The sequence below is a fragment of the Ranitomeya variabilis genome, chromosome 1 (genome assembly GCF_051348905.1).
Source record: "Ranitomeya variabilis isolate aRanVar5 chromosome 1, aRanVar5.hap1, whole genome shotgun sequence".
Lineage (NCBI taxonomy): Eukaryota > Metazoa > Chordata > Amphibia > Anura > Dendrobatidae > Ranitomeya > Ranitomeya variabilis.
The window spans coordinates 788358997-788385707 of NC_135232.1; the positions used below are offsets into that span (position 1 = coordinate 788358997).

General features: G+C 51.7%; 1 protein-coding gene across 1 annotated transcript in view; it reads left to right on the forward strand.

Moving 5' to 3' along the window:
* The window catches only part of LOC143784557 (beta-1,4-galactosyltransferase 1-like), a 570011-nt gene that overhangs the window by 227203 nt on the left and 316097 nt on the right, over positions 1–26711 (forward strand). The window contains exon 3 of the mRNA XM_077272977.1: positions 8865–9091. Coding sequence (XP_077129092.1) covers positions 8865–9091 — 227 coding nt within the window. The remainder of the gene's footprint in view (positions 1–8864; positions 9092–26711) is intronic.

Below are 26711 nucleotides of genomic sequence, written 5' to 3' on the forward strand. Positions count from 1 at the left end.
GCCGCCCCACAATCTACAACTTGTTCAATTTATCACTCCACTTCACTACTAGACAATAGTCATGGGTAGGGTGGTTGAACAGAGTACAATGACCGGTGGAGGAGGTGTGGTGTACACGAGGACGAGCAGGATGCGACGTCTCTCAGTTGCTGGTTTAGAGCGTGGCACAGGATCGCGTTCGGTCTCACCACTTGACCGGTCACTCCCCAGACCCAAGGAGACCACAGACAAACCAATAACGGCTGAGACACTAGCAAGTGTGACACATACAATGTATATGATCGCCACTTACCGTGTTTGGAGGGTGATCAGTCCTCGAGGTCAGCCACTACGGGTATCATCCACAGACATCCAGGCATGGGTCCAGGGGGTCTCGGATCGCTGGCCATGCCCCCCGTTGGGCTCCAAATTGTCGGGGTCGTAACGACAATATACCCTCATTCACCAGTCATTCCAAATTATAGTGTGTGTAGGGCATCTGGTACCGAGTAAAAATGATTCAGACACGCAGCTGATTCAATTTTAGCTGATGTCCCGCATCCACATCTGTCAGAAGCAGTACAGCAACTAACTTTATTCTCAAAAACACAGTACTATTGTTCTACAAAAAAAAGAATGCAATAGGCGGGGTTTAAGCAGTATATCTCTAATATTCAGTCCTTTCTGATTTGTCTTGCTGTGTCCTTGTGAATCCTCCGTTCCTCGCATTCCAGAAGTTTCAATTTCAGGAGAAACGATACTTTTTCCTTCAGAGACGAAAACTAGGGTAAAGGTGAATATTGGTAGCCATCTTAAATAGTTATATCTGCAAGCATAGGAAAAACTTATTGTTTCACAGTATAAAAGTATAGCAGTACAAAAAGAGTATAAAGATATATATATATTTTCACCTTGACACTACTAAGCGCAACACCCCAAAACGATTTACTGGGTTAGATGCAGTAAAAATTGAGATACACAGGCGGTGTAGCTAGCTTCACAGGCGGGCTACTCTGCTGACGTGCTGACACTGCTACTAAGCCCAAAACCCCAAAATGATTTCCTGGGTTAGATGCAGTTTAAATTGAGATACACAGGCGGTGTAGCTAGCTTCAAAGGCGGGCTACTCTGCTGACGTGCAGACACTGCTTCTAAGCCCAAAACCCCAAAACGATTTACTGGGTTAGATGCAGTAAAAATTGAGATACACAGGCGGTGTAACTAGCGTCACAGGTGGGCTACTCAGATGACTATCAGACAATGCTACTAGCCCAAAAAGATTGGCTGAGCTAGATTACACCAAATGCTGTGACTAACACTTGAACAGCACTTAAAATGCGCGCGTTTCCTGCCTCCCGTGACGTCACGGCTTGTGATTGGTCGCGTCGCCCATGTGACCGCGACGCAACCAATCACAACGCCGGAACGTAAATTTAAAATCCTGAAGGACCTAAAATTACATCACGGCTTGCTGTGATTGGTCGCGTCGCGGTCACATGGGCGGCGCGCGACCAATCATAAGCCGGGACTTCAAGTAAGGAAGTTAAAGCGTGAATTTTAAGCAAACAACGCTGCCGGTTCCCTCGCTGAAGTCCAGGCTGCGTCGGAGAGGTGAGTATAGCAATATTTTTTATTTTAATTCTTTATTTTACACATTAATGTTGTTTCGATACCGATACCCGATACCACAAAAGTATCAGATCTCGGTATCGGAATTCTGATACAGCAAATATCGGCCGATACCCGATACTTGCGGTATCGGAATGCTCAACACTAGCTATAACCTAACCTGAAAAGGGCTGATATTACAACAAGTCCCGACTCCTCCCGACTCCCTAAACCTATCTCTCTGACAATTCGCTCCAAAAAAACACTCTTTGTCTGTATAGCGGCCACAGAAACAGCGGTGCCGTCTAACACTAAGCTGCAGCAGTGAGGAAATGGTGGCGACAGGGCAAATGGCTGGTTCTTATAGGGCAAGGACTTGTGACATACACAGCCAATGACACATCCCCTTGCTTGTGTGCATCACATGCACATTGCTGTGTGTGTGCGCACTGCTGATAGGCTGAGAGACTGCACCACCCCTCTGTAAATGCGGGAAAGGGAAAAAAAAAGGAGATCGGCGTTATTTCAGCACAGATCTATCCCCTGCCTACTATACACGGAAACAGTCCATTAACAATGATAAACAGTTTTAATGTGCAAATCAAGCTAGGCTTTGGGTGAACGAACAGTTATTAAACAGAAACTTGAACAGCCGAATTTTAAGCAAATTGTTCGGGTTCGTCGAACGACTCCAACACCGCCCAAAACAGCTCGAATTTGAAATTGGCAAACAGTTCGACACGAACACCGCTCATCTCTAGTGCTCATATCAGTTATGACTGCACCTGCCAAACTAAAAACCAGCTCAGGCAACACACTCATGGCAGGGCATGGCTGCACCTCCAAGACGTACAAGGAGAGGTCGGCCAAGTGTGTAGCTTGGACAACCAATAGTTAAAGGGCACTGAAGAATCAGGAAGGATGCTGGTATGGTCACTTAAGTAGTCCTTCACTATCTTGGTCAACTTCTCTCTCCTCGTCATAGTTACACCCACAGATAGCCCTTACTGATGGGACAGTCTAATGAAAATGGCCCAGTTGGAGGACATTTCCCCCTCCCCCCTGAGTTGCACCTGGTGTTTATGGCCCTCCCCTGTAATCCTTGTGGGCGAAAAGAGCTGGTTCCTCTGCCACCAGCGTTGTCTGAGGATAATCTTTTGAGAAAATTTTCCACTACGGCTCTCTGACATGCATGCACTGAAAATGGCACATCTGTCTCCGACATTAGAGAAGCAAATTTCTGTAGGCTGTACTGTGGGCCAAGAAAGGTGCAAAGCCAGTATTTCATAGTAGACAAAATGTCATTAACATGAGGGCCTTGGGAAAGGCATCTGGACATGAACTCTGCCATGTGTGGCGGACTACAAAGAGTCAAGCATTCAGTGTCCTCACCAGGAAGAAAACAAAACATCCTCTCCTCCTCATGACACATAGTCTCCTCCTTCTCCTCCTCTTCAGGCCATCCAGGCTGGACAGGCATGAAGCTTGGATTGGGAGTCCCCTCTGTAAAGCAGAGCAAAAAATCCTGTTCCTCCTCTTCCTCATCCTCCTTCTTCTGTTCCTCGTTATCACCCAATGGTCTGAGAATGCTGTGTGAGGCTGCGCTGCATGGTATCAGCCACTGTACAATCTTGCTCCATAGCCAACTCCTTGTCATTCAAAGCTTCCTCTTTCAGACTCTGCAGTGAACATTTTAATAGACAGAGACAGATAGACAGATGCTCATAATATACTTTTGCATGCTGATGCTGCTCAGTTTGGCACTATTCTTGCCTCTCCTCAGCTAGGTTTGGCAGATGCTGCAAATTACAATTGTTTTGTCTGAAGGACTTGCAGAAAAAACTGCCATACAGGGGAACAACGCACCCTTGGCCTGATATCTAGCCGAGTGGGGGGGCTCTGTGGAACAGTTGACCAAGTTCTACCTCTGGGCAAACCACTACCTCTTCTTGCCTTTTTTCCTGCTATGGATCCATACCTCTCTGCACTGCTGTGCTCGCTAGGCATGCCACCATGCCACATCCCCCTACCTGATCTATCTATTATGGTAAACAACATCACGCTCTCTCCCGCACCTGAAATCCGCTGCCTCGGGGTAACTCTCAACTTTGCCCTGTCCTTCAAACCGCACGTCCAAATTCTTGACACCTCCTGTCGCCTCCAACTCAAAAATATTGCCAGAATCTGTCCCTTCCTCAGCCTGCAATCTACTAATACTCTTGTGTAGGCCCTCATCATCTTCCACCTCGACTACTGCAACACCCTCTTCTGTGGCTTCCCCGCTAACTCTCTTGCACCACTCCAGTCTGTCCTCAACTCTGCTGCCCGGCTAATCCACCTCTCTTCTCACTACTCCCCTCTGCAAATCCCTCTATTGGCTCCTAATTCCCCAATGAATCCAGTTCAAACTACTAACACTGATCTACAAAGCCATCCACAATCTGTCCCCTCCTTATATCTCTGAACTAATCTCCCAATATCTTCCCTCATGTAATCTCTGATACTCCCAAGACCTCCTAATCTCCTCCACACTTATTCATTCCTCACACAACCGCCTCCAAAATTTCTCCCGAATATCCCACATCCTCTGGTATCCCACCCCTCAACACGTCCGATTATCCACCACCCTCGGATCCTTCAGACAGAACCTGAAAACCCATCTCTTCAGGAAAGTCTACTGCCTGCAATAACATTCTGCCACCTCACCACCGCCCGAGCTGCTGTCTCACCACTACCCAAGCAGCTGTCTCACCACTACCCGAGCTGCCGCCTCACCACCAGCCGAGCTGCCGCCTCACCACCAGCCGAGCTGCCGCCTCACCACCACCAGAGCTGCTGTACCCCTGACCTTCTGTCTCCTCCCCATTATCCCGCAGAATGTAAGTCCACAAGGACAGGGTCCTCTCCCCTCTGTACCAGTCTGTCATTGTAAATTTGTTTACTGTAAATGATATCTATAACTCTGTATGTAACCACTTTCTCATGTACAGCACCATGGAATTAATGGTGCTATATAAATAAATAATAATAATAATAGATTGGATGAGTGGCCTCATCATCGACTGCATTGTCTTTCAATTCCTCAATCTGATTCTCCTTGTGAGTTGCGATTTGAGGCTGACCTGATGGCAACTGTATCTCAAGATTATCCTTCACCTCTTCAGACATGAATTGAACTTCTCCAACACACTGGAGCCTTTATCTGCCATCCAACCCAAAACATCCTCTCATTTGTCTGGGCTCGTCAGTGGTGTAGCGTGCTGACAACATTTTGACAGGAATCTAGAACGAGATACAGTCACCTTTGGATCTGTCACACGGCCTTGGCAGGCACCACCACATCCACGTCCCTTAACATCACCCTTTGTCATCTTGAATGCGTATGCTTATGAAACCAAAAAATACTGGCTTTATTTTTCACAAGTACCCTTACAAAGGTATTATTTACAAATTCACTGTATCTAGCAACAGCAACAGCAGGCTTTGCGCCATTCGCACAACTGCTAGATAAAGAAACGCTCTTTTTTAAACCAATAGAAAATTATGATCTTTTTTCAATTGTCTTGCTGACACACTCCAAATGCGGTGTAATAAAGATTATTACCCCTGCTAAATTGTCACATAAGATTATCTCTACCCAGATTGCGCCAGTGACACAACTGCTGGATAAAGATATACTATTTTTAAACCAATAGAAAATTATGATTTTTTTTTTAAATCGGCTTGCTGATACACTCCAAATTTGGACTAATGAAGATTATTGCCCTTGCTAAATTGTCACGTAAGGTTATCTCTAACCAGATTGTGCCAGTCGCACAACTTCTAGCTAAATATTATGTATTTTAAGCAATAGACGAGGGATATTTTTTAGCAATTAGATTTTAAAATGGATGTTACTATATGCTGCTGCAGCGCCCCAGAGTCCTGGTCATGCAGTATTGTCGATCTGCCACTAGGGAGAGTGATGGTACGTCTGATTGTCCTAAAAGAGTTCACCTGACCAGGTATCACAGTCACACACTACACTTCACACTCCGGCCACCAGGGGGAGCAAAAGGTCCTATGTATTAGGCCACTCCTCACACTCGGGTAAAACTGGGGGTTGGATAGGAAGTTAGGTCAGAAAGCAGCCTGGGAGAGTTCCAGGGAGGACCTGTCGGGTGTGGGATCCTGACAGCGGCCTAGCACAGATAGATCGTTACGGAGCTGCACATGCACTGCATCGCTGCAGTTTCCTAAGAAAGGACAAGAAGCGGAGTATATTGTGGAGAAGTGAGAAGCGAGATCACAGCACTAGGAGATAATACCAGGAGGAGTCGTGCCCTAAGATCGTGGCAACATCCTTCTGAGGCGCGTAGCCGGTGGCCGGACACCGAGGGAGTACTGACTACACGCATTATTCCAGATAGCGGCAGGGGCAGCTAATTCCAAGTTGGCTGTCCACCCTTTACACCTACGAAGACAACGGAGGCAAGTGTGGGAGAGGGGCGTCTCTAGGGTCCCTATAAACTAACTCCATGCCTACCCCCTTCATACGGGTGTGTCCTAGCCATATCATCTGGGGGACGGAGAGAGAGAACATCAGAGACAGATACAAGTTTTGTGAGGACTATCCCGTGGTGCTCAGCAGGGAGGTACTACAACACACAGTTGCTAGTAGGAAGGCTACTGATTTCTACCTGCAAAGGGAACTCTGGATGTGCCTTCGGACCGGCCGGCCTCAGCTAGCCCTGTTAGCAGTGCTCTGGATTGTGGATACCGAAGTCTACAGTAAAAGGTAAAGAGACTGCAACCCTGTGTCCTCGTTATTTACTGCGACCTACACCATCACCATCTACACCTTTAATTGGGCGCCCCTTAGCAGGGCCACGGACCGGGTCGGGCCACCGTGACATCCCCAGAACCGAGACAGAGGGACCCGGTACCGAGTACCCTATTGCCCTGCGCTTGCGGGCACTGCCACTTAGGAATAGTATTTTGTAGTAAAAAAAAATTATAGGCCGCTACACAGGAATATTATGCAGCTCCCAAAAAAATGGTTTTGTATATGCTGGTACTACCTAATATTATTTCCCTCCACAAATAGCTCATTTTTATATTTTGGTAGTGGATGAAATCCTCCCTATTTCACCCTAATCCCACAGTCTGTTCCTAATACTAACTACTATACAACACAGTGGAGATCTGCAGCATGTACTTGCAAAGATGAGTTAAGTAATCTCTTCACAATCTTCAGCTCTTAAAAGAGCTTTTTGGAATGAATAAATGCTCTGTATAAACTCCCATCACTCTCCTTACACTACTTTCACTTTCTCTACACTTAAACTACGCTCTCCTTATGCTGATACGGCTTTAATAAGTGCAGCACCCCAGAGTCCTGGTCATTGCAGTAATGTCGCTCTCCCACCAGGGGGAGTGATATTACGTCTGATGGTACAAAAGGAGTTCACCTGATCAGGAATCACAAGTCACACACTGCACTTCACACTCCAGTCCACCAGGGGGAGCCTTGCTTCTATCTATTAGGGCACGCCTCACACCCGGGTAAAACTGGTGGGTTGGATAGGAAGTAAGAGAGAAGCTACCTGGGTTCGACCCAGAGAGGACCTGTCAGGCAGACAGGGGGAGAAGGAGGAACATCTGAGCTGCAGACAGAGGGTCCCTGTCAGGGGTGGGATCCTGACAGAGGCCAAGCACGAGATAGAACATTACGGAGCTGCGCCTTCACCCATTGCGGCAGCATCCTAAGAAATGACACGAAGCGAAGTGTATTGTGGAGAGTGAGAAACGAAGTCACAGCACAAGGAGATAATACCGGGAGGAGTTCTGCCCCAAGATCGTCAGCCTCCTTCTGAGGCGCGTAGCCGGTGGCCGGAACACCGAGGGAGTAATTGACTCTACGTATTACTTCAGAGACTGGCAGGACAGTCAATTCCAAGTTGGCTGCCCGACCTTAATACCTAAGAAGACACGGAGGCAAATTGTGGGAGAGGGGCGACACTAGGGTCCCTATAAATAAGCTCCAGGCCTACCCCGTCATACGGGTTTTCCTATCAATACAAACTGGGGGACAGAGAGAGAGAAGATCAGAAACATCCAAGAAAGTTGTGAGGACTATCCCGTGGTGCTCAGCAGGGAGGTACTACAACACACAGGCACTAGTAAGAAGGCTACTGATTTCTACCTGAGTAAGGGAACTCTGGATGTGCCTTCGGACAGGCCGGATTCTGCCTGCCCTGTGAACGGTACTCTGGAATGTGGACACCGAAGTCTTCAGTAAAAGGTAAAGAGACGGCAACCTTTGTGTCCTCGTTATTCACTGCGCCTTACATCGTCCACCATCACCACCTACACATCTGGGAAGCCCTGGGGACCTACTTCACCTGTGGGAAGGTATACCATCTAGCTGCCATAACATCACCCCAGCGGACCCCTAAGCAGTGTCGGTCACCCTGACCGAGTACCACAGGTGGTGTAACGAACACCAGACAAACTACACCTTTAATTGGGCACCCCTCAAAGGGCCACGGACTGGGTCGGGCCACTGTGACATCCCCAGAATCGAGAGAGAGATAGACCCGGTACCGAGTACCCCATTGCCCAACTACGTGGGGGCGCTCCATATGCACAAGATGGCGCCAGCATTACAGTAATTGGTATGCCGGCCCAGCATGTTCATTGGCTGCAAATAAAGCACCAAACATGCTGGGCGGGTCACTCGAATATAACAAGGTGAATACCTAATTACCAGCCGAGTAACGAATAGCCCGAATACTGTACTATTCGTGCGAATAATGAATAGTGCCAAATGTATTTGCTCATCACTATTTACAACCAAAAATTGTCTTCAGTGAAAACAAATTTTTCCATTATTGAGATAGATAGAAAATACTTATAAAGTTCTATGGAGAAATGTAACTGTCATTTTAAGAGAACTTGCAGCTGTATCTCACTCTAAACTTTCCTCCCCTCCATATGATTTTAAAAGCACTAACTGTCATTGAAAATTCTATGCGCCAAATACAGATTTTATCATTTTTAGCCATGAACTGAGAGTGAAATATCAGTCCAAGAGAAGAAAGAAGAACATTTCTCTGATAAGACATATTATAAAGTTTCTTATTTTCACGTGCACCATTAAAACAACGGTTTTTAAGTGCTGGTAATTTTAACATGCTGGTGTCCATTTGTGATGGAAATGGAGATTGTCAAATGTATTCTTTTTACAGACTGCTTAATGTTTAAGTCACCTGCAATATCTTCATTTTAACTAACAGGTCCTTACAATGTTGAAGTGAATGTGTCTACAGATAACACAATATTTCAAAATGCAAATTTGCCGCTTGGAGGTCACAGCAAGCCTGACAACTGTACAGCTCTCCAGAAAATCGCTATAGTGATCCCTTTTCGTGATCGAGACCCACATCTTGCGATCTGGCTACACAACATGCATCCCTTCCTACAGAGACAACAGGCAGACTATTGTGTATATGTTGTGGAGCAGGTAAAACATGAGATATAAATTGTAACTTGTAATTATATGAAATATTGTGAAATAATTAACTAGCAAATGAAATGTTTTCTTAACCAAGATAAAACTATTCTTAGATATAAAGGCACATAAAAGTGTAATTCGACACGTACTGTAACTCCTGTGTAAATGTAATTTTAATTTTTTATTCATCAAATAATAGTTCAATTTGATTCTTTTTCCTGGATTCATCTTTCACTTTCGGTCCATGGGTAAAATCTGTACTTTGTGAAAACAGAGCTTTTCCCATTACTGAGATTGGACGTGAAAGCTACTGCCTTTAAAATTCTATGGAGGGGGAGAAGAATGAAGAAGCTGGAAGCGGACCCAGAAGTTTCTGCTCTATATTCTTCTAAAATGACAGCTACAATTCTCCATAGAACTTTATAAGCACTAACTGCCATTACCTATCTCAGTATTGGGAAAGTCTGTATTCACTAAAACCCTTCTTACCTGTGAATTGAGAATTTTGAGAAGTAAAGATCAGTCCAGGAGGAGAAAGAAGCAGATTTTTCTGATAACATATATTACAAAGTTTCTTATTTGCATGTGTACTTTTGATTTACGAAAAAAAAGATATTTCTTATTCCGTCATTTATGGCTGTCTCTACAGTATTTACTTGGTTACAAAAGCTATGACTCCAAAAATGACTGAGGGAGGCTGCTGTATGTCGTTTCTGTACCTTCTTTTAACCCCTTTACCTCCAAGGGTGGTTTGCACGTTAATGACCGGGCCAATTTTTACAATTCTGACCACTGTCCCTTTATGAGGTTATAACTCTAGAACACTTGCATGGATCCCAGTGATTCTGACCTTGTTTTCTCGAGACATATTTTACTTCATAATTAGTGTTGAGCGATACTTTCCGATATCGGAAAGTATCGGTATCGGAAAGTATCGGCCGATACCGTCACAGTATCGGAATCCAATCCGATACCGATACCCGATCCCAATGCAAGTCAATGGGACGAAAATATCGGAATTAAAATAAACCCTTTATACACTTGTAGGTTCATTCTACATGAAGGAAAACAACTAAGAATATTGTAGGATGTATTGGGGGACGTGGCGGAGATATTAAAGGGACAGAGGTTTAGCCCAATGTAATAGAATAGCAGGATTTTTTATTTTTTTTTATGAAGTTCGGCGTTAGAAAGAATTTGACTATGTTTTTTTTTTTTTTTTTATGTCAGATATTGATGTTTCACTACTTCCACGCCCTTCACCTTCTTTTTTACTTCTCCCACGCTTTCTTCTTAATTATCCTCATCATCAGCTTCTTTGACATCAACTTCTTCACCTTATTCATCTTCTTCTTCATCTTCTACCTATTATTTTTTGGGTTACATTGTTCATATTCTTTTTATTTTACTATTATCTTCATCATATTCAACTTCTTCATCATATTCTTATTTGTGACAGGCATTCCCGTAGTTGTTATCTATAAAAGTTTGAAGATTACACCTTCCGTTCTGCCTGTCACAAAACAGTTACATTTGTCCGCGTTCAGTTTGGCCTGCAGCATCAGGCTTTATCCAGGGGCACCACGAGGAGGAACGGACTCACCCCCATACACTGCTTAGTCTTCTTCTGCTTATAATTTACATAATATTTTTTGCTCTGATATTTTGTGTTATGCTTAATGTCCTTCTGCTCTTTGTTCTGCAGCCTCTTGTTCTTCTGCTTCTCGGTCTTCCAGGTCGTCGTCGTCTCCAGGGTCGTCGTCTCCGGGGTCGTCGTCATCGGGGTGGTCTTCAGGGTCGTCGTCTCCGGGGTCGTCGTCATCGGGGTGGTCTTCGGGGTCATCGTCTCCAGGGTCGTCGTCATCACGGTGGTTGTCGTCTCTGGTGTCGTCGTCATCTTAGGGGTGGTCTTCTGGGTCATTGTGTTTAGTCTCTTGAACTTGGAAATGTAGCAGAAGGTACAAGAAGGCTGAGAAAATGCCGAGAACCAGCTGATGGAACTGGAACTCGGATGGCTACCCGAAGGTCCAAGAGCCAATGGAACTACCGAGGACCAGCTGATGTTACTGGAACCCGGTTACTAAGCAGGAGGTACCTGTGCTGAAAGCACTACCAAGGACCACCTGACGTTGGTGGAACTCGGATACCCAGAGGGAGGCACCTAAGCCAAAGGCTCTGCCCGGAACCAGCTGACGGTACTGGAACCAGGATGGGGAGCAGAAGGTACAAGAGCAAAAGACACTGCCGAGAACCAGCTGACGGTGCTGGAACCCGGATGGGTAGCCGAAGGTCCAAGAGCCAATGGAACTACCGAGGACCAGCTGACGTTACTGGAACCCGGTTACTAAGCAGGAGGTACCCGTGCCTGAAAGCACTACCAAGGACCACCTGACGTTGGTGGAACTCGGATACCAAAGGGAGGCACCTAAGCCAAAGGCTCTGCCCGGAACCAGCTGACGGTACTGGAACCAGGATGGGGAGCAGAAGGTACAAGAGCAAGTGTCTGCGTGGCTTTTGCAGGACACGATGCCGGCTGCACAGCAGGGGAACAGCTGGCGGTGCTGGACCCCACTGACACATTGGCGAGGTGTTTTTCTCTGTGCAGCTAGCACATCTGGGCCCCAACTGGCGGTTTGTTAGAGCCCAGGGTCAGCAGGAGGAGGAGCAGGAGGAGGAGGAGCAGGGGGAGGGGAGTGTAGGCCGAAGCCTGCACTGGCGGCAGCTTTGGGTCTGTTGTGTCTGCGTGGCTTTTGCAGGACACGTTGCCGGCTACACAGCAGGGGAACAGCTGGCGGTGCTGGACCCCACTGACACATTGGCGAGGTGTTTGGCTCTGTGCAGCCAGCACTTCCGGACAGCAACGATCGGTGTTGGAGCCCGGGCTCTGCAGGGGGAGCAGAGTGTAGGCCGAAGCCTACTTGAACCGATTTCAAAGGTCACCTTTAACCCCCCCTCAGGGGTTACAAAGTAGAAGAGCCACAGCTTATGCAGCAGTAGTGCTGCACAAGTCAAAGGTTGCTCTTTTAATTTTTCTCCTTGCACACGCTGAATGAAACACGTATAACATTTAGCCCTTTATACAGTCAAACTGTGTTGGAGGCGCGAGTTCCCTTTGTAATGAGACGCAGCACAGATGTCAAGAATCCCACCTTGGTGCTGGGTGCAGCCTCCCGAGCGTTGTTATTTGCTGTACAGGAGTCTGCGCTGTCGTGTTATCCCCTGGCCTAGCGCCGTTAGCGCTGCCCATCTTCTGGCATCATGTAATGTCGGCCGGTGCGGTTCGCGATGCCCATGAATCCCAGCCCCGCAGTGTCTTAACATTGTTAAAACACTGCGGGGCTGGGATTCAGGGCCTGGCGCAGCACATATGTTGGCCTCTCACACTCGGGTCCTTACACCCGCTTCAGACTGTGCGGCGTCATCTGATCCCTTATCGCATGCCACGGCCATGAAGCCGCACAGTCCGAAGAAGGCGGAAGGAGAGGAGGGACAGGCGAACTGATGCACTGATCCTGCCCATCAATCACACCCTCGCAGTCCCAATAAATAAGACACCGAGGGGCGTTGTGTGGGTCAGGGCGGCCGCAGAGGCGCAGGCAGCCAAACAATGATGCCAGAAGACGGGCAGCGCTACCAAGGGGGTTGCAGCGTGTCATTACAAAGGAAAGTCACACCACCGGGACGGTTAAATGGTCACACAGAGGACACATTTCAGACGTGTTTTCAGTTCCACATGTGCGAGGAGAATACGTTTCTGAGCCACCTTGCACACATGCAGCATTACCGCTGTACAAGGTGGCTGGATAACGTAAAAACGCCTGGGGGAGGGGGGACAGGTTCCCTTCAATTTCAGTTCTTGTGTCTGCGTGGCTTTTGCAGGACACGTTGCCGGCTGCACAGCAGGGGAACAGCTGGCGGTGCTGGACCCCACTGACACATTGGCTGGTGTTTTTCTCTGTGCAGCTAGCACATCTGGGCCCCAACTGGCGGTGTGTTAGAGCCCAGGGACAGCAGGAGGAGGAGCAGGAGGAGGAGGAGCAGGGGGAGGGGAGTGTAGGCCGAAGCCTGCACTGGCGGCAGCTTTGGGTCTGTTGTGTCTGCGTGGCTTTTGCAGGACACGTTGCCGGCTACACAGCAGGGGAACAGCTGGCGGTGCTGGACCCCACTGACACATTGGCGAGGTGTTTGGCTCTGTGCAGCCAGCACTTCCGGACAGCAACTAGCGTTGTTGGAGCCCGGGCTCTGCAGGTGGAGCAGAGTGTAGGCCGAAGCCTAATTGAACCGATTTCAAAAGTCACCTTTAACCCCCCCTCAGGGGTTACAAAGTAGAAGAGCCACAGCTTATGCAGCAGCAGTGCTGCGCAAGTCAAAGGTTGCTCTTGTAATTTTTCTCCTTGCACACGCTGAATGGAACACGTATAACATTCAGCCCTTTATACAGTCAAACTGTGTAATGGAGGCGAGAGTTCCCTTTGTAATGAGACGCAGCACAGGTGTCAAGAATCCCACCTTGGTGCTGGGTGCAGCCTCCCGAGCGTTGTTATTTGCTGTACAGGAGTCTGCGCTGTCGTGTTATCCCCTGGCCTAGCGCCGTTAGCGCTGCCCATCTTCTGGCATCATGTAATGTCGGCCGGTGCGGTTCGCGATGCCCATGAATCCCAGCCCCGCAGTGTCTTAACATTGTTAAAACACTGCGGGGCTGGGATTCAGGGCCTGGCGCAGCACATATGTTGGCCTCTCACACTCGGGTCCTTACACCCGCTTCAGACTGTGCGGCGTCATCTGATCCCTTATCGCATGCCACGGCCATGAAGCCGCACAGTCCGAAGAAGGCGGAAGGAGAGGAGGGACAGGCGAACTGATGCACTGATCCTGCCCATCAATCACACCCTCGCAGTCCCAATAAATAAGACACCGAGGGGCGTTGTGTGGGTCAGGGCGGCCGCAGAGGCGCAGGCAGCCAAACAATGATGCCAGAAGACGGGCAGCGCTACCAAGGGGGTTGCAGCGTGTCATTACAAAGGAAAGTCACACCACCGGGACGGTTAAATGGTCACACAGAGGACACATTTCAGACGTGTTTTCAGTTCCACATGTGCGAGGAGAATACGTTTCTGAGCCACCTTGCACACATGCAGCATTACCGCTGTACAAGGTGGCTGGATAACGTAAAAACGCCTGGGGGAGGGGGGACAGGTTCCCTTCAATTTCAGTTCTTGTGTCTGCGTGGCTTTTGCAGGACACGTTGCCGGCTGCACAGCAGGGGAACAGCTGGCGGTGCTGGACCCCACTGACACATTGGCTGGTGTTTTTCTCTGTGCAGCTAGCACATCTGGGCCCCAACTGGCGGTGTGTTAGAGCCCAGGGACAGCAGGAGGAGGAGCAGGAGGAGGAGGAGCAGGGGGAGGGGAGTGTAGGCCGAAGCCTGCACTGGCGGCAGCTTTGGGTCTGTTGTGTCTGCGTGGCTTTTGCAGGACACGTTGCCGGCTACACAGCAGGGGAACAGCTGGCGGTGCTGGACCCCACTGACACATTGGCGAGGTGTTTGGCTCTGTGCAGCCAGCACTTCCGGACAGCAACTAGCGTTGTTGGAGCCCGGGCTCTGCAGGTGGAGCAGAGTGTAGGCCGAAGCCTAATTGAACCGATTTCAAAAGTCACCTTTAACCCCCCCTCAGGGGTTACAAAGTAGAAGAGCCACAGCTTATGCAGCAGCAGTGCTGCGCAAGTCAAAGGTTGCTCTTGTAATTTTTCTCCTTGCACACGCTGAATGGAACACGTATAACATTCAGCCCTTTATACAGTCAAACTGTGTAATGGAGGCGAGAGTTCCCTTTGTAATGAGACGCAGCACAGGTGTCAAGAATCCCACCTTGGTGCTGGGTGCAGCCTCCCGAGCGTTGTTATTTGCTGTACAGGAGTCTGCGCTGTCGTGTTATCCCCTGGCCTAGCGCCGTTAGCGCTGCCCATCTTCTGGCATCATGTAATGTCGGCCGGTGCGGTTCGCGATGCCCATGAATCCCAGCCCCGCAGTGTCTTAACATTGTTAAAACACTGCGGGGCTGGGATTCAGGGCCTGGCGCAGCACATATGTTGGCCTCTCACACTCGGGTCCTTACACCCGCTTCAGACTGTGCGGCGTCATCTGATCCCTTATCGCATGCCACGGCCATGAAGCCGCACAGTCCGAAGAAGGCGGAAGGAGAGGAGGGACAGGCGAACTGATGCACTGATCCTGCCCATCAATCACACCCTCGCAGTCCCAATAAATAAGACACCGAGGGGCGTTGTGTGGGTCAGGGCGGCCGCAGAGGCGCAGGCAGCCAAACAATGATGCCAGAAGACGGGCAGCGCTACCAAGGGGGTTGCAGCGTGTCATTACAAAGGAAAGTCACACCACCGGGACGGTTAAATGGTCACACAGAGGACACATTTCAGACGTGTTTTCAGTTCCACATGTGCGAGGAGAATACGTTTCTGAGCCACCTTGCACACATGCAGCATTACCGCTGTACAAGGTGGCTGGATAACCTAAAAACGCCTGGGGGAGGGGGGACAGGTTCCCTTCAATTTCAGTTCTTGTGTCTGCGTGGCTTTTGCAGGACACGTTGCCGGCTGCACAGCAGGGGAACAGCTGGCGGTGCTGGACCCCACTGACACATTGGCTGGTGTTTTTCTCTGTGCAGCTAGCACATCTGGGCCCCAACTGGCGGTGTGTTAGAGCCCAGGGACAGCAGGAGGAGGAGCAGGAGGAGGAGGAGCAGGGGGAGGGGAGTGTAGGCCGAAGCCTGCACTGGCGGCAGCTTTGGGTCTGTTGTGTCTGCGTGGCTTTTGCAGGACACGTTGCCGGCTACACAGCAGGGGAACAGCTGGCGGTGCTGGACCCCACTGACACATTGGCGAGGTGTTTGGCTCTGTGCAGCCAGCACTTCCGGACAGCAACGATCGGTGTTGGAGCCCGGGCTCTGCAGGGGGAGCAGAGTGTAGGCCGAAGCCTACTTGAACCGATTTCAAAGGTCACCTTTAACCCCCCCTCAGGGGTTACAAAGTAGAAGAGCCACAGCTTATGCAGCAGCAGTGCTGCGCAAGTCAAAGGTTGCTCTTGTAATTTTTCTCCTTGCACACGCTGAATGGAACACGTATAACATTCAGCCCTTTATACAGTCAAACTGTGTAATGGAGGCGAGAGTTCCCTTTGTAATGAGACGCAGCACAGGTGTCAAGAATCCCACCTTGGTGCTGGGTGCAGCCTCCCGAGCGTTGTTATTTGCTGTACAGGAGTCTGCGCTGTCGTGTTATCCCCTGGCCTAGCGCCGTTAGCGCTGCCCATCTTCTGGCATCATGTAATGTCGGCCGGTGCGGTTCGCGATGCCCATGAATCCCAGCCCCGCAGTGTCTTAACATTGTTAAAACACTGCGGGGCTGGGATTCAGGGCCTGGCGCAGCACATATGTTGGCCTCTCACACTCGGGTCCTTACACCCGCTTCAGACTGTGCGGCGTCATCTGATCCCTTATCGCATGCCACGGCCATGAAGCCGCACAGTCCGAAGAAGGCGGAAGGAGAGGAGGGACAGGCGAACTGATGCACTGATCCTGCCCATCAATCACACCCTCGCAGTCCCAATAAATAAGACACCGAGGGGCGTTGTGTGGGTCAGGGCGGCCGCAGAGGCGCAGGCAGCCAAACAATGATGCCAGAAGACGGGCAGCGCTACCAAGGGGGTTGCAGCGTGTCATTACAAAGGAAAGTCACACCACCGGGACGGTTAAATGGTCACACAGAGGACACATTTCAGACGTGTTTTCAGTTCCACATGTGCGAGGAGAATACGTTTCTGAGCCACCTTGCACACATGCAGCATTACCGCTGTACAAGGTGGCTGGATAACCTAAAAACGCCTGGGGGAGGGGGGACAGGTTCCCTTCAATTTCAGTTCTTGTGTCTGCGTGGCTTTTGCAGGACACGTTGCCGGCTGCACAGCAGGGGAACAGCTGGCGGTGCTGGACCCCACTGACACATTGGCTGGTGTTTTTCTCTGTGCAGCTAGCACATCTGGGCCCCAACTGGCGGTGTGTTAGAGCCCAGGGACAGCAGGAGGAGGAGCAGGAGGAGGAGGAGCAGGGGGAGGGGAGTGTAGGCCGAAGCCTGCACTGGCGGCAGCTTTGGGTCTGTTGTGTCTGCGTGGCTTTTGCAGGACACGTTGCCGGCTACACAGCAGGGGAACAGCTGGCGGTGCTGGACCCCACTGACACATTGGCGAGGTGTTTGGCTCTGTGCAGCCAGCACTTCCGGACAGCAACGATCGGTGTTGGAGCCCGGGCTCTGCAGGGGGAGCAGAGTGTAGGCCGAAGCCTACTTGAACCGATTTCAAAGGTCACCTTTAACCCCCCCTCAGGGGTTACAAAGTAGAAGAGCCACAGCTTATGCAGCAGTAGTGCTGCACAAGTCAAAGGTTGCTCTTTTAATTTTTCTCCTTGCACACGCTGAATGAAACACGTATAACATTTAGCCCTTTATACAGTCAAACTGTGTTGGAGGCGCGAGTTCCCTTTGTAATGAGACGCAGCACAGATGTCAAGAATCCCACCTTGGTGCTGGGTGCAGCCTCCCGAGCGTTGTTATTTGCTGTACAGGAGTCTGCGCTGTCGTGTTATCCCCTGGCCTAGCGCCGTTAGCGCTGCCCATCTTCTGGCATCATGTAATGTCGGCCGGTGCGGTTCGCGATGCCCATGAATCCCAGCCCCGCAGTGTCTTAACATTGTTAAAACACTGCGGGGCTGGGATTCAGGGCCTGGCGCAGCACATATGTTGGCCTCTCACACTCGGGTCCTTACACCCGCTTCAGACTGTGCGGCGTCATCTGATCCCTTATCGCATGCCACGGCCATGAAGCCGCACAGTCCGAAGAAGGCGGAAGGAGAGGAGGGACAGGCGAACTGATGCACTGATCCTGCCCATCAATCACACCCTCGCAGTCCCAATAAATAAGACACCGAGGGGCGTTGTGTGGGTCAGGGCGGCCGCAGAGGCGCAGGCAGCCAAACAATGATGCCAGAAGACGGGCAGCGTTACCAAGGAGCTTGTTGCGTGTGTCAATACAAAGTCAAATCACACCTGAGGGACGTTTTAATGGTCACAGAGGACACATTTTAGACGTGTTCACTTCAACATGGGCAAGGAGAATAAGTTTCTGAGCCACCTTGAACACATGCAGCATTACTGCTGTTCAAGGTAGCTGTAAAACATAGAAACACCTGGGGGAGGGGGGACAGGTTCCCTTTAATTTCAGTTCTTGTGTCTGCGTGGCGGTCGCAGGACACGTTGCCGGCTACACAGCAGGGGAACAGCTGGCGGTGCTGAACCCCACTGACACATTGGCTGGTGTTTTTCTCTGTGCAGCTAGCACATCTGGGCAAAAACTGGCGGTGTTAGAGCCCAGGGTCAGCAGGAGGAGCAGGGGGAGCGGAGTGTAGGCCGAAGCCTGCACTCGAGCAAGTTGAAAGGAAACCTTTAACCCCCCCCCCCCAGGCGTTTGTAGCTGAAAGAGCCATTGTGTACAGCACTAATGCTGGAAAAGGTAAACTTAGCTCTTTTAATTATGGTCCTTGTACATGCGGAACCCAACATTTATGAAATGTGTCTCCTCACAGCGTTAAACCGTCCGGTAGGTGGAACTTTCCTTTGTCGTGTGACGCAGCACAGCCATCATTTTTACCCCCTTGGCGCCGTGCGCCGCCTCCTCAGCGTTGTTTGAATCTGTCCCGGAGCCTGCGCTGTTAGGTTAGCCCTTGGCCATGCACACATGTTGCGCTGCCCGTCTTCTGACCTCATTTGGTGTCAGGCTGGCTGCGCCTGTGCGGGTGCGCTGGCCGAGATCCCGCCTCGCAGTGTCGTCTAATGTAATCCCACCGCGGGCCTGTGATCCGTGCCCGTGCGCAGTGCATATCCTCTCCTCTCACTCCCCTCCCTACGGCTTTTTCAGACTGTGCGGTGTCACGGCCGTGGCATGCTATTAGGGACCAGCTGACATCGCACAGTCTGAAGAAGCCGTAGGGAGGGGAGTGAAAGGAGAGGATATGCACTGCGCACGGGCACGGATCACAGGCCCGCGGTGGGATTACATTAGACGACACTGCGAGGCGGGATCTCGGCCAGCGCACCCGCACAGGCGCAGCCAGCCTGACACCAAATGAGGTCAGAAGACGGGCAGCGCAACATGTGTGCATGGCCAAGGGCTAACCTAACAGCGCAGGCTCCGGGACAGATTCAAACAACGCTGAGGAGGGGGCGCACGGCGCCAAGGGGGTAAAAATGATGGCTGTGCTGCGTCACACGACAAAGGAAAGTTCCACCTACCGGACGGTTTAACGCTGTGTGGGGACACATTTCATAAGTGTTAGGTTCAGCATGTGCAAGGAGCATCACGAAAAGAGGCACTTTTTCCCTTTGCATCATTACTGCTGCACAAGGTGGCTCCTTCAGTAACAAACGCCTGGGGGGGGGGGGTCAGGTTCCCTTACATTTAACTTGTTGTGTCTGCGTGGCGGTCGCAGTACACGTTGCCGTATACACAGCAGGGGAACAGCTGGCGGTGCTGAACCCCACTAACACATTGGCGAGGTGTTTGGCTCTGTGCGTACAGCACTTCTGGACGGCAACTAGCGGTGTTGGAGCCCAGGGACAGGTGGAGGAGGAGGAGGTTGGAGGAGGTTGGAGGAGGTAGGAGGGATTGCCACACACACAGCAGGGGAACAGCTGACGTTACTGAACCCCAATAACAGAGGAGGGACTGTTGACTGTGCGTACAGCACTTCTGGACGGCAACTGGCGGTGTTGGAGCCCAGGGACAGGTGGAGGAGGAGGAGGTTGGAGGAGGTAGGAGGGATTGCCACACACACAGCAGGGGAACAGCTGACGTTACTGAACCCCAATAACAGAGGAGGGACTGTTGACTGTGCGTACAGCACTTCTGGACGGCAACTGGCGGTGTTGGAGCCCAGGGACAGGTGGAGGAGGAGGAGGTTGGAGGAGGTAGGAGGGATTGCCACACACACAGCAGGGGAACAGCTGACGTTACTGAACCCCAATAACAGAGGAGGGACTGTTGACTGTGCGTACAGCACTTCTGGACGGCAACTGGCGGTGTTGGAGCCCAGGGACAGGTGGAGGAGGAGGAGGTTGGAGGAGGTTGGAGGAGGTAGGAGGGATTGCCACACACACAGCAGGGGAACAGCTGACGTTACTGAACCCCAATAACAGAGGAGGGACTGTTGACTGTGCGTACAGCACTTCTGGACGGCAACTGGCGGTGTTGGAGCCCAGGGACAGGTGGAGGAGGAGGAGGTTGGAGGAGGTAGGAGGGATTGCCACACACACAGCAGGGGAACAGCTGACGTTACTGAACCCCAATAACAGAGGAGGGACTGTTGACTGTGCGTACAGCACTTCTGGACGGCAACTGGCGGTGTTGGAGCCCAGGGACAGGTGGAGGAGGAGGAGGTTGGAGGAGGTAGGAGGGATTGCCACACACACAGCAGGGGAACAGCTGACGTTACTGAACCCCAATAACAGAGGAGGGACTGTTGACTGTGCGTACAGCACTTCTGGACGGCAACTGGCGGTGTTGGAGCCCAGGGACAGGTGGAGGAGGAGGAGGTTGGAGGAGGTTGGAGGAGGTAGGAGGGATTGCCACACACACAGCAGGGGAACAGCTGACGTTACTGAACCCCAATAACAGAGGAGGGACTGTTGACTGTGCGTACAGCACTTCTGGACGGCAACTGGCGGTGTTGGAGCCCAGGGACAGGTGGAGGAGGAGGAGGTTGGAGGAGGTAGGAGGGATTGCCACACACACAGCAGGGGAACAGCTGACGTTACTGAACCCCAATAACAGAGGAGGGACTGTTGACTGTGCGTACAGCACTTCTGGACGGCAACTGGCGGTGTTGGAGCCCAGGGACAGGTGGAGGAGGAGGAGGTTGGAGGAGGTAGGAGGGATTGCCACACACACAGCAGGGGAACAGCTGACGTTACTGAACCCCAATAACAGAGGAGGGACTGTTGACTGTGCATACAGCACTTCTGGACGGCAACTGGCGGTGTTGGAGCCCAGGGACAGGTGGAGGAGGAGGAGGTTGGAGGAGGTTGGAGGGATTGCCACACACACAGCAGGGGAACAGCTGACGTTACTGAACCCCAATAACAGAGGAGGGACTGTTGACTGTGCGTACAGCACTTCTGGACGGCAACTGGCGGTGTTGGAGCCCAGGGACAGGTGGAGGAGGAGGAGGTTGGAGGAGGTAGGAGGGATTGCCACACACACAGCAGGGGAACAGCTGACGTTACTGAACCCCAATAACAGAGGAGGGACTGTTGACTGTGCGTACAGCACTTCTGGACGGCAACTGGCGGTGTTGGAGCCCAGGGACAGGTGGAGGAGGAGGAGGTTGGAGGAGGTAGGAGGGATTGCCACACACACAGCAGGGGAACAGCTGACGTTACTGAACCCCAATAACAGAGGAGGGACTGTTGACTGTGCGTACAGCACTTCTGGACGGCAACTGGCGGTGTTGGAGCCCAGGGACAGGTGGAGGAGGAGGAGGTTGGAGGAGGTAGGAGGGATTGCCACACACACAGCAGGGGAACAGCTGACGTTACTGAACCCCAATAACAGAGGAGGGACTGTTGACTGTGCGTACAGCACTTCTGGACGGCAACTGGCGGTGTTGGAGCCCAGGGACAGGTGGAGGAGGAGGAGGTTGGAGGAGGTAGGAGGGATTGCCACACACACAGCAGGGGAACAGCTGACGTTACTGAACCCCAATAACAGAGGAGGGACTGTTGACTGTGCGTACAGCACTTCTGGACGGCAACTGGCGGTGTTGGAGCCCAGGGACAGGTGGAGGAGGAGGAGGTTGGAGGAGGTAGGAGGGATTGCCACACACACAGCAGGGGAACAGCTGACGTTACTGAACCCCAATAACAGAGGAGGGACTGTTGACTGTGCGTACAGCACTTCTGGACGGCAACTGGCGGTGTTGGAGCCCAGGGACAGGTGGAGGAGGAGGAGGTTGGAGGAGGTTGGAGGAGGTAGGAGGGATTGCCACACACACAGCAGGGGAACAGCTGACGTTACTGAACCCCAATAACAGAGGAGCGACTGTTGACTGTGCGTACAGCACTTCTGGACGGCAACTAGCGGTGTTGGAGCCCAGGGGCAGGTGGAAAAGCAGAGGAACACAATGTAGGCCGAAGCCTGAGAAAGTCGAAAGGGAACCTTTAACCCCCCCCCAAGGCGTTTGTAGCTGAAAGAGCCAGCTTGTGCAGCACAAAAGATGCAAAAGGAAAAGGTGGCTCTTTTCATCATGCTCCTTGCAAACACAGAACTAAACACTTATAAAATGTGTCCCCTGAAGCCGTGAAACCGTCCCGGAGGTGGGACTTTCCTTCGTAATATGACGCAGCACAGCCATCATTACTACCCCCCCGCCGCCGTGCCCCGGCTCCTCAGCGTTGTTTGATTCCGTCCCGGAGCCTGCGCTGTTATGTTATCCCGTGGCCAGGCACACTTAGCGCTGCCCATCTTCTGACATCATTTGGTGTCAGGCTGGCTGCGCCTGTGCGGCCGCGCTGGCCGAGAGCCCGCCTCGCAGTGTCTTCTGATGTAATCCCACTGGGGGCCTGGGATCCATGGCCATGCGCAGTGCATATCCTCGCCTCTCACTCCCCTCCCTACGGCTTCTTTTCCAGACTGTGCGGTGTCACGGCCGTGGCATGCTATTAGGGACCAGCTGACACCGAACAGTCTGAAGAAGCCATAGGGAGATGAGTGAGAGGTGGAGGTTCAGATATGCACTGCGCATGTCCATAGATCCCAGGCCCCCAGTGGGATTAAATCAGAAGACACTGCGAGGCGGGCTCTCGGCCAGCGTGGCCGCACAGGCGCAGCCAGCCTGACACCAAATGATGCCAGAAGACGGGCAGCGCTAAGTGTGCCTGGCCACGGGATAACATAACAGCGCAGGCTCCGGGACGGAATCAAACAACGCTGAGGAGCCGGGGCGCGGCGCCGGGGGGGTAGGAATGACGGCTGTGCTGCGTCATATTACGAAGGAAAGTCCCACCTCCGGGACGGTTTTACGGTATCAGTGGACACATTTTATAAGTGTTAAGTTTTGCGTGTGCAAGGAGCAAAACCAAAATAGCTACCTTTTTCCTTGTGCAGCATTACTGCTGCACAAGGTGGCTCTTTCAGTAACAAACGCCTTGGGGGGGGGGGGACAGATTCCCTTACATTTCAGTTGTTGTGTCAGCGTGGCGGTCGCATGACACATTGCCGGCTACACAGCTGGGGATCAGCTGACGTTACTGAAACCCAATAACATTGGGTCGTATGTTTTGACTGTGCAGACGGCACTTCTGAGCCTCAACTGGCGGTGTTGGAGCCCAGGAATTAAAGTTCAGGTGGTAGAAAGATGAACACAACAGGAGACCTGGATAACGTATACAGTGACCTAATTATTTAATCAGGAGGAGGAGTGGCAAATTCCTGCGAGATCCAGGCCTTGTTCATTTTCAGGAAAGTAAGCCGGTCAACGTTATCGGAGGATAGTCGCATGCGACGGTCAGTTAGTACACCACCTGCAGCACTAAAGACACGTTCCGATAATACACTGGCCGCAGGGCAAGACAGCACCTCCAATGCATACTGGCTTAGCTCTGGCCATGTATCCAGCTTTGAGACCCAAAACTTGAAAGGGGAAGAGCCGTCTGGGAGTACAGCAAGAGGGCAAGACATGTAGTCTGTCACCATCTGACGGAACCGTTGCCTCCTGCTGACTGGAGCCGTCTGTGATGGTGTAGACTTTTGTGGGGGGCACACAAAACTGTGCCACAGTTGGGCCATACTGGTCTTGCCTTGGGCAGAGGCACTGCTTCTGCTCCCTCTTTGTGCAGAGCCTCCACCACTGCCTGGACGCACTGAGCTGCTTTGGAATGCAGTAGCAGCACTTCTCTCAGTTGGAATGGAGAAGATGATGGAACTGACCAGTGTGTCTTGGTACTCCCGCATTTTTCGCTCCCGGTTCAACGGTGTGATGAGGCTTTCTACGTTGTCCCGGTAGCGAGGATCGAGGAGGGTGAACACCCAATAATCAGACATGTTGAGAATGTGGTCGATGCGGCGGTCGTTTCTCAGGCACTGCAGCATGTAATCCACCATGTGCTGCAGACTGCCAACTGCCCAAGAAACGCTGTCCCCAGCTGGAGGCGTGATCTCTGCCCGCTCGTCATCACCCCACCCTCGCTGTACACACTGAGTACTGGACAATTCGGGAACTCCCTCCTCTGGACGGATGTCTTCCTCCTCCATTGACTCCTCCTCATCCTCCTCACAAACTGTCCCCTGCCTACGCGTTTGTGAGGAACCACGTGGCGCTGACTGTCCAGAAGATGATGGAAGTGGTGAATCCTCATCCTCCACCTCTTCCACAACATCATCCCTTAGCGCTTGCAGTGATTTTTCAAGCAGGCAGATAAGGGGGACAGTCATGCTGACTAGTGCATCATCTGCACTCGCCATCCGCGTGGAATAATCAAAGGGACGCAAAACCTGGCAGACATCCTTCATAGTGGCCCACTCTGTGGTTGTGAAGTCTGTACGGCGCTGACTGCGACTTTTTTGCGCCTGATACAGCTGGTACTCCATTACAGCTTGCTGCTGCTCACACAACCGCTCCAACATATGTAACGTGGAATTCCACCTGGTAGGTAGGTCACATATGATGCGATGTTCCGGCAGGCGGTGTCGGCGCTGCAGAGCCGCAATGCGCGCTTTTGCCGTGCTGGAACGCCGCAAGTGAGCACACTCTAGGCGGACCTTGTGCAGCAGTGCATCAAGATCCGGATAGTCCCTCAAAAAACTCTGCACGACCAAATTGAGCACATGTGCCAGACATGGGATGTGAGTGAGGTTGCCGAGGCCCAGGGCTGCCACCAGATTTCGGCCATTATCACACACTACCATGCCTGGCTGGAGATTCGCTGGCTCAAACCACACATCGCTCTCCTGCTTGATGGCATTCCAGAGCTCCTGCGCTGTGTGGCTACGATTCCCCAAAAAAATTAATTTCAAGACGGCCTGTTGACGTTTGGCCACGGCTGTGCTCATGTCGGTCGTAACAGGTACACGTTCATCACGGGTCCATGTGGAGGTGGACTGTGACGGCTCCTGCAGCGATGATTCTGAGGAACTGGTGTAAGAGGAGGAGTCAATGCGTACAGAATGGATTCCTGCAATCCTTGGAGTGGGCAGGACACGTCCTGCGCCACTCGCACGGTCTGTACCCGGCTCAACTACATTAACCCAATGGGCAGTGAGGGAAAGGTATCGCCCCTGTCCATGTTGACTGGTCCACGCATCGGTGGTGAGGTGGACCTTGCTACTGACGGCGTTCAGTAGCGCGTGTTTTATGTGTCCCTCAACATGCTTGTGCAGGGCAGGGACGGCTTGCCTGCTGAAGTAAAAGCGGCTGGGCACACTGTACTGTGGGACTGCCAATGACATCAAGTCACGGAAGCTGTCAGTCTCCACCAGCCTGAATGACAGCATTTCCAGTGACAGAAGTTTGGCAATGCCTGCAGTCAGAGCCTGTGCTCGTGGGTGGTTTGACGAGAAAGGCCGCCTTTTCTCCCATGCCTGTACTACCGATGGCTGTAGACTGGGCTGGGAGTGTGTGGTTGACTGGGAAAGTGGTGCTGCGGGTGGAATGACAGCGGGTCTCTGGACAACAGGGCCAGAGGTTCTTCCACGGCGATCCTGGGAGGAAGCCGAACCAGCTGCGTGTGAGCTAGAGGAAGAGGCAACACGAGCTGAAGCGGTGGTAGCTGCCGCTGTTGGTTGGCCTAGCTCTTCAGTGTGTTTGTCTAACTCCGCCGGGTGCCTGTTGCGCACATGTTTCCACATGTTGGAGGTATTGAGGTTGGCGACTTTTTGACCTCTTTTGATTTTTTGATGACACACCTTGCATCTGACATAGCAAATGTCATCTGCAACTGTGTCAAAAAAGGACCAGGCACTGCAAGTCTTGGGAGCCCCCCTTTTGACTTTTGGAAGAGACATGCTCCTTACGGGTGCCAAAGCGGAGGCTGCAGGATCCGCAGTCTTCCCCCTCCCTCTCCCTCTTTGGGCCGTACGGGGAATCTCTTCCTCAGAGCTGCTCCCACCACCTTCCTGTCCCTGACGCCAAGATGGGTCAAGGACCTCATCATCTACACTACCCTCTGCCCCCAACTGCTCCTCCTGGGTAGTCTCAGCAGCAGAGCACGCACCAGTAAGTGGCACCTGAGTGTCATCATCAGCTGATGCGGCCTGCGAGGTGGTGACCGGAGCCACTGGCCCACCCGCCTCTTCAGAGGAAGACAGAAAAAGCGGTTGGGCATCACTGCACCCTGCCTCTTCTTCCATTTCTCCAATGCTGCTTGGCTGGCCCCCTGTTTCCAAGCCAAGAGATGATTCAGAGAACAGAAGTAGAGACTGCTCCTGTCCTGGGATCTCTGTCTGCCTGGGCAATTTTGCAGGTGGTGAAGAGACAGATGGCTGCTCTCCAGTGCTCTGTGTCTGAGAGGATGT